The 11,396-nt window shown below is 36.7% G+C and overlaps 2 protein-coding genes and 1 pseudogene across 2 annotated transcripts; 1 reads left to right on the forward strand and 2 right to left on the reverse strand.

Moving 5' to 3' along the window:
• The first annotated feature begins 1,545 nt into the window (after positions 1-1,545).
• On the forward strand, positions 1,546-3,434 carry LOC145169317 (protein JINGUBANG pseudogene; annotated as a pseudogene).
• A 1,797-nt stretch (positions 3,435-5,231) lies between these two features.
• Positions 5,232-7,201, reverse strand: LOC145169416 (strychnine-10-hydroxylase-like). The gene is made up of 2 exons (XM_079088001.1): positions 6,230-7,201; positions 5,232-6,126 (listed from the first exon to the last, which is right to left on the reverse strand). Exons 1-2 carry the CDS (start codon positions 7,166-7,168, stop codon positions 5,500-5,502), a joined length of 1,566 nt encoding a protein of 521 aa, XP_078944127.1. The 5' UTR covers positions 7,169-7,201; the 3' UTR covers positions 5,232-5,499.
• A 1,492-nt stretch (positions 7,202-8,693) lies between these two features.
• On the reverse strand, positions 8,694-10,522 carry LOC145169508 (xanthotoxin 5-hydroxylase CYP82C4-like). The gene is made up of 2 exons (XM_079040943.1): positions 9,518-10,522; positions 8,694-9,417 (listed from the first exon to the last, which is right to left on the reverse strand). The coding sequence occupies exons 1-2, from the start codon at positions 10,460-10,462 to the stop codon at positions 8,791-8,793; spliced, it is 1,572 nt and encodes a 523-aa protein (XP_078897069.1). The 5' UTR covers positions 10,463-10,522; the 3' UTR covers positions 8,694-8,790.
• Positions 10,523-11,396: the final 874 nt, after the last annotated feature.

Consider the following 11,396-nt stretch of genomic DNA (forward strand, 5'->3'; position numbering starts at 1 on the left):
ATTTTAGGTTTATATATTTTTCTTTATTTTTTATCTGTCAGAAATACAAATATGTTATTATTATACGTAAAAAAAATTATATGTATGTTACTGTTATTAATTACAATTTAATGAATTGCTTATATACATATATATTGTTATATTGGTAACAATAATAAGTTATGTTTATATTTTTTTTATAAGTTTACCACTGTTTCATACTATTAACCCAAATATTCTATATGTCGAAAATACGTATATCCATATACTTTAAAGAGTTCATATTATATTATATAAGATGAACATACTTAAAATCTTATCAATGTTTTTTTGTTTGTTTGTACTTTTGTACAACTCATACAAGTTTTTATTCTATATTTGTCTAAACTTTGTTGCAATGCTATTAACTATTTATGAGGTTGGCAACAACACCCTCGTTACATGGCAACTATACGTCACCCTTTACATTTTTGTGTTTTAAAAGCTTGTTCATACTTTTTTTTTTTCATACAATACAAATGTTGATCAATCAAGTTTGCCGTATGGATTCAATTGTCACCCCACATAATGCGATTTGTTTCATATGCTTGATAGCAAGTTCGACTTGCCTACAAACCATAAGTTTGCCGAATATTTATCGATTCTGTTTTATTGTATCAGAATTTTAGCAATATTTGATGACTTTTTAAGATAATATGACAATTGTTTCTCTATTGAACATAAATAAAAAATAAAAAAAAACAATAAAAAAAAAAAATCAAGTTTATATCGTAACTTTGATTCCACCATTTTTGTCTTCAGGTTCACAAGTGTTTGCTTCTACAACGTAAGCAATGATGAATATTTGATACGTTTTTTTTTAAGAATTTTCAGAATAAGAATATGTGGTCACCTTAGAACATGAATATTAACTTAGCTCAAGTATAGTTCGATCTTTTGTTTTTCTTAAATTAGCCAACTTTTTATCTAGTTAAGTTTGAGATCGACTAATTTCTAACATTTTTAATATTCCAATTGTACTATAGCATTAGCATGTGAATTTATTTGGTGCATAGATATTGTGCACCTTCGAAAATATAAGATATTTTGGTCTCTATAGCACCATATAAGGTAATCTACTAATGGTTTGCTTTTCTTATAAGGCTTGCCTCTTTATATACCTAAAACCTACATCACCTATTTTGTAAAATAATAATAATAATAATAAAACATCAACTTTATTTAATCTATTGATCATTGTAAAACCTTTGTTAAATTTAAGATTCAGATTTCCCCCATAACCATGAGATAAAACATTAGTTGAATCTTATTACATTAATAATAGCCTTTAATTGTTTTTTAAGGTGAAAATAATCAAAGTAGTAATGATTGGTTCAAAGGCAAAATGTTTCATTAATTAGATCTTGATCAAATGGCAGACAAAAATAAAATTACCCAAAAGAGAATGTATGGAGCCCCGAAATTCCCTCCTCACACAAATATTTACTTTTTACCCCCACGTGGCATCATCTCCTTCACCATTTACCCCTCCAACTTAAATTATTTCTATTTATAGTTCATCTCACCAAATTTTCTCACTTTTCCCCCCACCACTACCCTTTCTTTCTTTTTCGTTCTTCCGTTATATTTCATCATTAACAAATTCTTGGAATTCAATCTTGAATGCCGGAAGACGAAAGGAGAATTAAAATGTCGTCGTTGAGGAAAAAAACCCCTTCTTTACCTCCAAAAATCAGCAACAACGCCGTTCATAATTCTGATCCTAACCTCTCCACTAATTTCCCAGCCAACGACGACGAAGACGGCTGTAACAACCGTCGCAGCGACGCCTCCTCGTATGAACCCAACCGTATGAGCTGTGATGCTTCACCCATTACGATGTCACCCTGGAACCAGACTTCTCCTTTCCAGTCATCTCCTTGGTTGAGTGGTGCCGCCGACAGCTCCGGTCATCAAAAGAATGATTTCGTTGGGTCTATTGTCCGGGAGGAAGGCCACATTTATTCACTTGCAGCCACCGGTGATTTACTTTACACCGGATCCGACAGCAAGAACATCCGTGTGTGGAGGAACATGAAGGAGTATACAGCGTTTAAATCCAACAGTGGGTTGGTGAAGGCTATTATTTTATCCGGCGATAAGATCTTCACTGGCCATCAAGACGGGAGGGTTCGTGTTTGGAAGAAGAACCGAAAGAATCCCAGGAACCATAAACGTATCGGTACATTCCCGACGTTTTTCGACGTCTTGAAGACGTCGATGAGGCCGAAGAATTACGTGGAAGTGAAGCGTAAATGCACCACGCTCTGGATCAAACACTGCGACGCAATTTCTTGTCTTAGCATCGAAGAAGGAGAAGGTCTTTTGTACTCAGCTTCGTGGGATCGAACGTTCAAAGTTTGGCAAACGTCGAAATCGAAATGTTTAGAGTCAGTGAAGGCGCACGATGACGCTGTGAACTCAGTCATCAGCACGAAATCCGGCTTGGTGTTCACCGGATCGGCGGACGGGACTGTCAAAGTCTGGAAACGCGAAGGGAAGGGTAAGACGATGAAGCATCATCATGTGGAGACGCTTTTGAATCAAGAATGCGCAGTGACGGCGTTAGCGGTGTCGAAAAATGGTTCCTTTGTGTACTGTGGTTTGTCCGACGGGTTGGTTAACTTCTGGGAGTGGGAAAAACAGTTATCTCACGGCGGTTTTCTCAAGGGCCATAAGTTGGCGGTGCTTTGCCTTGCATCCGCTGGAAATCTCCTGTTAAGCGGCTCAGCTGATAAAACGATATGCGTGTGGAAGAGAGAAGGGAACGTCCATAATTGTTTGTCGGTGCTGACGGGGCATACCGGACCGGTGAAGTGTCTGGCGGTGGAGAGGGAGGATGGGTCGAGCTCCGGCGACGGAAAGTTGGTGGTTTATAGCGGCAGTTTGGATAAATCAGTGAAAGTATGGAATGTGTCGGAGAAGTCGCCGGAGACGCAACAAATGGTAACGATGCCATCTTTGAAGGAGTTTGCCGTGTTGTAGTTATTTGGACCGATGATCTTAGAAGATTGATTCTGATTTCGTTTTAGACGCTGAGATGAGGTTTTAGTAGTGGGGAATGGGGATCTTTACTCGATATTTATATATAAGTGCGTACTAAAAATCTTTTTTAATCCGTTTATCATAATTCGATAGAATTAATTTCAAAATTCAGATGGTCCGATTTCATCGTAACATCGATTATTATAGTTATATTTCAAAAAACCCACCCTTAATTGTAGTTTAATTTCTGATATTTGAGCTCGTTTAGGTATATCTTTCATGAGTAATGCTACCGTGAGCACATTGCTGCTTGGAATCCCATTTCAAAACTTATTGTTATGTTTGTGTCAGTCCACTACCAAAAGCCTAAATCAAGAAATTGGAGACAGAGTTGATGAACATGATTGATATTTATGTCATTTGAATGCAAAAGATGATTCATATGCTATAGCTTTAGTGTCCAATAATGTTGGCTATATAGAATCTCATGTACCTATGTATGTTGAGTCTATCCATCTTTCTAAGGGGTTTTTTTAATTGAAATTTGAAAATCTAATTAAGACTCCTAATTATCCTTACCAATCTAACTAATATGTAAAATGAAAGAAAAAGGAACGAAGAAAAGCAATGCAGAAAATGACTCGATTTGGTCGGAAGCGTAGTTCTTTGAATAAAAGGTATCACACATTAACAAACCTAGGAAATTTGGACCCAAAAATATAGAGTTTGGATATTGCTTCATTACAAATATCTCACGTTACATATTTCTTATTGACACATGATTTATTCCCGCCTTTCTATACAAAAAAACGTAACTCAAAATCTTGATTGATATTAAAACGGGAAATTAACAAATCAAGCAACATTTTGACAAGATTGAAACTCGTAATTGAAACAGATGCTGATTCTTTCACTGTAACTTTTACTTTTTCCACTGAAAACCTAATGTAATGACAAATATTGAAGAGAGAGAAATATCCCATAAAATTGTTTCCAAATTACACGCTTGTTCTTCCTGGTTTGGCGATGCAATCTTCAGCAGGCTCATCTTCTTCATTCGGCATTGTAAGTTTCAAAAGGAATTGAGTGTCAAAAAATACTGGTTTCCTTGGTAAATTCACTCCACATCCCTCCACAAAGTTACAAGTCTTAAATTTTGAAGTGGTTTCATTGGTGAATTCTGTTGGGTTAATCCGGTATGTTTTTTACTCTAAACTTGGAGCAAAAGAATTTGTCATAGTTTTACCCAGTTCGATGTAGAATATGGGATTAGTGGCATCATTCTAGAAAGTGTACGTGGGTTTATTTGTTGCTAATTATTTTAAGCATAGCAGGACTGATTTGCATTATTCAAATATAAGTAGAAGTGTGGTTTTGGCTAATGTAATTTTAGATTCCAATAGAGAATTAAAAACTCATAAAATTGTCCCATTTTGAGCCTGTGTTCTTGATTTTTTCCTACATAGTTATCCAACAAATTCTTGATTTCGTGGGCTTTTCAATAAACTACTATTTATTCTTAGTGTTTTTGAGTTTAGGAATTAATAAACGGATTTGCTTATTAACTTTTTTGATTTATTCTAAAAAATATTGGAAATTATTCAAAATTTATGAAAAATTGGTTATTAAAATGGAGGTTTGCAAATGCTCAAACTAGGTCGCCAACTCGCCATGTCCACCAAAAGCGTGGAAGAGGTACTAATGTATTGTTGAATTGAAGGAAGGAGGAAAACATTCATATTCATGGTAAGTTGTTTGGAAAGAAAAAGATATTTCTCTCTCTTAAATATTGATAAATAAAAATTAGGGGTATAAGTGTCAATATACCTTTTTTTTCCGTGGAAAGATAAAATCATGCAGTGGAAGAATTAGGGCCCAAAACAAAACCAACATTTAACCATTTTTATTACCAAATGAAATCCAAGATTCTAAATATGTAAATGATGGCTGTTGTGGTGTCTTTTTATGTAAAAATTATTCATCATTTTTTGTCATGTTTTTTTTCTTCAAAATAATGAAGTTATGACTTTTCATAAATAAGGTAAGGACTTTGGGTTTAAGAACTTCTTTAATAGTGAAATTCTCACAACATTTTATATTTCTTTCTTCATTATACTTAATCTTGCTTCCTTAAAAAAAGTACAAAAAATGTCGATTCAAATAAAAATAAGAAATCAATGCATCAAACAAACATTTGAGCTTATCGAAACAGTACTATATCAAAACATCAAGAAAACATTGCTATCACCAGGGAAGATTTTTAAATTTAGAAAACTCAAAATAGCAAAGTTTAACAGTTTAATAATTCGAGTATTACATTCCATTTCACAAAAAAAAAAAAAACCAATATACCTATATATGTAGATTTATGACACACGATCACAAGCTTCCTTGCAAGAACAAAAGGGAAACTCGTGCCATTAATTCATTATTACCAACGTAGAAAGAAGTGTGTTGTTGAAAACACATTTGTGGAGTAGAGTTTGTGAAACTAGCTTAGTTGTAAAACTCGGGTGCTAATCGAGGTGAGATGAGAACGCTAAGCGGAGTAGCTTTAGAGGTTATCATCCCTGGGTAGTGTTCGCTCATATCAGTCGGTTCTCCGGTTGGAGTTTCAAAAGCAAAGCCTTGCAATAATGTGGCGAGTGTCAATTGCATAGACTGAACCGCTAATCCTATTCCAGGACATGTTCTTCTTCCGCTGCTGAATGGAAAGAACTCATATGACTGACCCCACACGTCAATGTCCTTCTGAGTCGTCAAGAATCTTTCTGGTTTATACTCCTCCGGTTGGGGCCAGAACTCTGGATCACGTTGGATGTTCCAAAGGTTGACCATCAGTCTCGTCCCTTTCTTAACTTTGTAACCCGCCACAATGCAGTCTTCAACGGTCTGGTGAGGAGCAATGATTGCACCTGGTGGGTATAAACGCAGTGATTCCTTGATGACGGCGTTAAGGTAGACTAAGTTCTTCAAATCTGATTCTTCCACAACTCTCTCCCTTCCAACATGCGTCTCGATTTCTTCTTGGGCTTTGTTTAGGACCTCAGGGTGATTCACCAGCAAAGCTAGAGTCCATGTTAGAGCCACCGTTGTTGTGTCTGCTGCACCTCCTATAATCGTCTGCTCATACACATGTACAAACCAACAAATTAGTCATTTAAGACATCAACTTTTATATATTATGTATGTATATAGCTATAGGTATATATCAAGAAAGACTTACCGAGCATGTAGCTTTCACAATTGTTCCTTTATCGAATACCGAAAGATCCTTGTCTTGTTCGCTATTTAAACGGGTCAGCAATGATGCCACAAAAACCTCGTCTTTGGGATCCACAGGCTTCCCAGAACTCATTTTTTCTCTCTGCTCCCTTAACCAATCTTCCATAATAACGTCGTATTCTTCAGCGGTTTTCTTTACCTTTCTGTGGAAACTGAAATCCAACCATCTTAGCCAAGGAATGACATCACCAACCACCACTGTCCCCAGTTCATGGACGTAATCCTTGATAGTGTTCTTCACATGATCACCTTCTTTATCACCAGTCGTATATCGTCTCCCTGCTATCATCCTCAGAACCACATTAAATACCAGGGTCTCAAACCGTTTCTCCATTTCTTCGACGACTACCTTTCCCGTAGACCCTTTGCCTTCCGCCCAAACTTTATATAGATCGCTCATCAAGAATTTCACTTCGGAGGTCCGAACATGTGAAAGCATCCGAAGACGGCTTGGCGAAAGGAGATCAAGCACGGCTATCTTTCTCAAGCCTCGCCAGTAAGGGCCATAAGGAACGAATCCAAAGCTCGCAAAATTGTAGCCGAGCAGTTCAACTGCAGCTGATCTGGGTCTGTCTGCAAACGACTTGTCGTTGGTGGTGTAGCACTCTCTCGCCATTTCTGCACTGTTGACTACCAGAGCTTCATGAGCACCAAGATTTAGAGTGAAGATTGGTCCGTACTTTTTGCCCAGGGATGCAAGTACTCTGTGCGGCAGCCCACCTTCGCCGCTAAGAAGATGAAGGTGCCCGATTATTGGCAACGCTCCCGCTGCTCGCGGAGGTGCTTTCACATCTCCGGTCTTTCTCGTAAACACGAAACGGAGGAATAATATAAGAGACAAGATGCCAGCAAGTACTGTAAATATCGCAGGGAAAGACATGGTTTATGGTGTTCAGTTCTATAGTGCGATCAAAGTATTTATAGGAGACGAGGTTCCCTTTGGTGGAGGGCTAATTTATTCTAAGAAAATTGGTTGGTTGGGAATTAAAATTCTTTTTTAAAATGGTACTAGTCAACAATGTCATGTAAGGTATGGTCAAATCTATATATGCCTCTCGACTTAGTCAATCAAATCGTCCATTGACGATTTCAATCGTAAATCTTAATCTTCGACTAATGTATACTAATATCATAATATTTTTATGTTGAAGATTTGAAGATAAGCTGTTTTTTTTTTAAATAAAAGTGGTAACATTTTATGAGGAATATGTTTATTTTCGGCACTTTATTCGACAATTTTTCTTCATGGCAGGTTACTAAAAGGTTATTAAACACAAAAAAATTATAATATAATACAGCCATATATATTAAAAAACAACAATAAACCCAATAGCCTCCCTCAACATACCATCATGTTCAAACAAACATGCCAACATCACAACACCTCCATGACATCTCACATAGCTTTCCAATCAACATTCTGGTTCATCCCCATCACAAAGTGTTAAAGGCGGTTTACTAATTTTACAGGATAATGTCTCAGTTTAAGATCAAACTGATGGATGGATTTGTTATATATTATTATTTTGCTATATAAAAAAAAATAGTAATTAAAAGGTCTTACATTAACGGAGTTAATAAAGGGTAAAGAAAAAAAAAAGGTAAATTAATCAAATCATTTTATGGACTAAAATGGGCTATTGGTTGATGGGCTTAGATTATAATCTTGGGTAACCAAAATACGCTTATTAATATTTTATTGATGATCAAAGATATGGCCTTGACTCATTATTGGACTCGTCTTGTCCAAGACTCCAATCTTATTTTTAATTCATTAAATAGGAATTTACTTTTTAATGACCAATTAATTTATGTAGTGATTTTTAATTAATCATCCAGATATGTATTGCCAGTTACTATTTCAGTTATTTGACAATTAATAATTGTCGATTGGATGCCTATTTATATTTTGTACAGCCCCTTTTGTTAGATTTTGGCAAGCCAATATGCATCATCATATATTTTCTTTTCTTCTTTTCAAAATATGGATACATCGGAAATCCGTCACAATCAAGATTGACTTTTGAATAGATTTTTATATCTTCAAGGTATATCAACAACAAAGGAATTTTTGTGTTAAGACACTACTTCACCAGACCACAATCTCTTATCTCCATTTGTAATCTTCAACTCTAAATATGTTTCCATGATTTGTTTACGATCTATAAAGATTTTATAGTATGTTTTTTTTTCGGTTTTTCTTATTTTCATAGATTGTTTACTAAACACGTAACATTGATTGTTTACTCCACACCTATCCTAAATTATATTTTATATGTGTCAGGGATTCTCTTGTTTTCTGTCTTCATTATACTTCGGTTCTAATATGAACTTTCATCAAGAATTATTTGAAGTAGAATATATCAAGGACCCAAAGGATGTGAATCATAAACTTCCAAAGAAAGTTATCGAAATTTGTTATTCTTAATTCACTTCATATATATCATTCTTTCAAACGACAAAAAGAGAAAACAAAACATAAAGCAACATAATGCTTTACAACTAAGCATAGAGCTCCGATGGAAGGCGTGGGGTCAAAAGCACCTCCAACGGCATCTTTTTAGGAATAGTCATTCCAGGGCTCTCAGTCATATTCACCGGAAGACCTCCGGGAAGATCCAAATGAAACGAATGAAGAAGACGAGCCAAAGTCAAATGAAGCACTTGAAGCCCAAACGTAGCCCCGGGGCAAGAACGTCGACCCGACCCGAATGGCATGAGCACAAATTGTTGTCCTCTGAGGTCAACATGTTCATACTCAACACCCATAAACCTCTCGGGATTAAATTCAGATGGATCAGTCCAAATCGTATTATCCCTTTGAATCTTCCATACGTTTACTATCAACCGAGTCCCAGCTTTCACATTATACCCAGAAACCATACAATCTTCCATCGCCTCCCTTGGTCCTAGCAGCGGACCCGCCGGATAAAGACGCAGAGTTTCTTTGATTACAGCTTGGAGAAATACGAGGTTTTTTATGTCTGATTCCTCGACTTGTCTGTCTTTACCTACTTCATCGTCTAGCTCATGTTGTAGTTTCTTTAGAGCATCAGGATGATTTAGCAACAATGAGATAGCCCACGTTAGCGTCCCAGCTGTGGTGTCGCTACCTCCTAGAATCAATGCCTATTATGCATGCATGCATATATGCCTCGAGTGTTATAATTAATAAACTTGTGAAATTAACTTGTAAATTATCATCATATAAAGTTATATAATTACTTACCAAGCATGTAGATTTAATGCTTGTATCTGAATCATGCTCGAAACCTGAGAGTTGACCTTCGTCTTCAAGTGACAACATCACGTCGATAAAATCTTTTACGTCGTCTTTATTTCTCTCTACATCTGATTTCCTTTTTTGCCGATGTTCATCGAGCCACCCTCCAAGAACCAAATCTAGATCCTTTGCAGTTTTTTTCATCTCTTTCTCGTATCCATGTAAATCCAACCACCAAAAAAAGGGAATCGCGTCAGATACTACGAAAATGCCAATCAACCGGAAGAAATTGCTGATGGCTTTCTGACACCTGTCGGCCTCATGGCCACCACCTCCAACGCCGAAGTACCTCTTTCCGGCTACCATCATCACAACTATGTTTAACATCATGTATTCCAACCATTTATTTAGTTCGACAGCCACAGGCAGACGACCATTTTCAGCCCATCTCCCGTATAGCTCTTTGATTCCAGAGTTGATCTCCGACGAACGGACATCTTTGAGCATTTCGAGGCGGCGGTTGGACAAGAGCTCAAGGGTGGCGATCTTTCGCATTTCGCGCCAAAAGGGAGTGTATGGGGCGAAGCCAAACACCGCATAGTTATAGCCCATGTGCTTCACTGCGGCGGTTTTGGGCCGGGAAATTAGTGCTTTGTCGTTAATGGTGAAACATTCTTTAGCTACTTCCCAGCTGCTGACCACAAAAGCACGACGGGTTCCGAGCCGGATATTAAACGCTGGACCATATTTGTCTGCCATGGCTCCTAGTGTACGGTAGAGAAGCTGGTCACCGCCACCAAGTAGGTGGAGGTGTCCGATGATTGGCCATGCACCACCGAGTTCAGGAGCTTCCCCAGCTACCTGTTTGGACTTGAATCGACGGACAACTACAACGTAGAAGAGGAATGCTAGAGAAATGAGTAACAAAATTAGTTCGACTGAATAATTCATTGTGTATGTATTTTTGTCGCATGCGGTGGACAATATGTGGCATGGGAGAATTTACATGTATACATACAATATATATATGTGTGTGTGTGTTGAATCATGCCTTGAATTAATGTCATGGAAGGTGAAGCTTTGTTTGGTTGGATTTTGGGGTTCTATATGAGGGACCTAGCACTAATTGTGATTCCATATTGTAATAAACAAATATTAAATACATACCTAATAACAAACCGTAATTTGACTTTATTATTAAAATATATAACTGTGACGTATGATTTATTTCAACGGTTTGTATTTATCGAAAGTAATGTATGGTTTTTTAGTTTATCCCAATGGCAGTTATTGATCTGATAAGTTAGGTGGAAGACGTTCAAATATTTCTTTTCTTTTGAGTGAAATATCAGATTAGATTTTATCCATGATTTGACACATGTCAAAATATTATTTAATATGGATTGATTTTCTTTAGATAAAACTTATATTATTTGTTCCCCACACCCTTTTGTCTTATCCAATCTTGGTGATTTCATTTTTTTTTAACGTAAATTACCGATCGTCCCTCGTGCATATGTCAAAAAGCGTGTTTAGTCCCTATTTTCAAAAATTAACTCGGACCGTCCCTCGTTTTATTTAACCTTGCACGCTTAATCCCTGAAAGCCGATTTTGTTGCGAATTTAGTCCATGTCAAGTTTGAAATGACCAAAATACCCTTTGTATTTTTATTTTTCAATTAATTTAATGCTTTTATTATAGGTTTCAATTAAAAATTAAAAAATAAATAATAAACGCCTCTTTACTTTCCCTACCGTCCATAATCGTAGAAAACACACACGCATATCAAATCGATGAGAGGGAAAACAGAGACCTTTAACTCATTGGCCAGTCACCGGCTACCATCATCGCTTCCACTTCTCCGACGAACCTTCCCCACCGCTT

This window comes from Lactuca virosa, chromosome 1 (assembly GCF_052849685.1).
Source record: "Lactuca virosa cultivar CGN04683 chromosome 1, Lactuca_virosa_CGN04683_v6, whole genome shotgun sequence".
NCBI classification, from domain to species: Eukaryota; Viridiplantae; Streptophyta; class Magnoliopsida; order Asterales; family Asteraceae; genus Lactuca; species Lactuca virosa.